Raw genomic sequence first — 462 nt, 5'->3', positions numbered from 1 at the left:
CTGTTGTACTTTGCAGCTGATGAAGAAGATGAGCTCGACGGACACGCCGCTGGGCACGCTGCAGATGCTGCAGGAGAAGCAGCGCGAGACGCACTCGCCCTACGTCGTGCTCAGCGGCGCCAAGCGCGAACACAAGTAGCGCCTCGCCGCAACATCCACTTGTATTGTACTTAGCATTTGAGTTCGAGACCAGTATATTTAAACAATACGTAGTCTTTTATTTATACAACTTCCATACATGGCTGTAGTTTAATGCGTTTTTACTCGGATGTCTATATTTTATAGAATATATGTACAAGCATTTCACATTGTCTAAAGCAAATGTAACGTTACCTATGTATTTCCTGTTAACTTTGCATAAAAGCTAAATATAGATATAAATTTGTACACAATAACAGACTTTTATTTATTACCCCAAAAAGCTAGTTACGAATAATTTTGAATAAGATGTTACTGACGACA

At 40.0% G+C, this 462-nt stretch overlaps 1 protein-coding gene across 1 annotated transcript in view; it reads left to right on the top strand.

Moving 5' to 3' along the window:
- Positions 1–139, top strand: part of LOC106106377 (U4/U6.U5 tri-snRNP-associated protein 1-like) — a 6283-nt gene extending 6144 nt beyond the window's left edge. Inside the window, exon 9 of the mRNA XM_013286954.1 lies at positions 17–139. Coding sequence (XP_013142408.1) covers positions 17–139 — 123 coding nt within the window. The remainder of the gene's footprint in view (positions 1–16) is intronic.
- Positions 140–462: the final 323 nt, after the last annotated feature.

This window comes from Papilio polytes, unplaced genomic scaffold, assembly GCF_000836215.1.
Source record: "Papilio polytes unplaced genomic scaffold, Ppol_1.0 DF822178.1, whole genome shotgun sequence".
NCBI classification, from domain to species: Eukaryota; Metazoa; Arthropoda; class Insecta; order Lepidoptera; family Papilionidae; genus Papilio; species Papilio polytes.
Note: the sequence above shows the minus strand (reverse complement) of the source record. Positions and strands in the feature narration are given on the sequence as shown.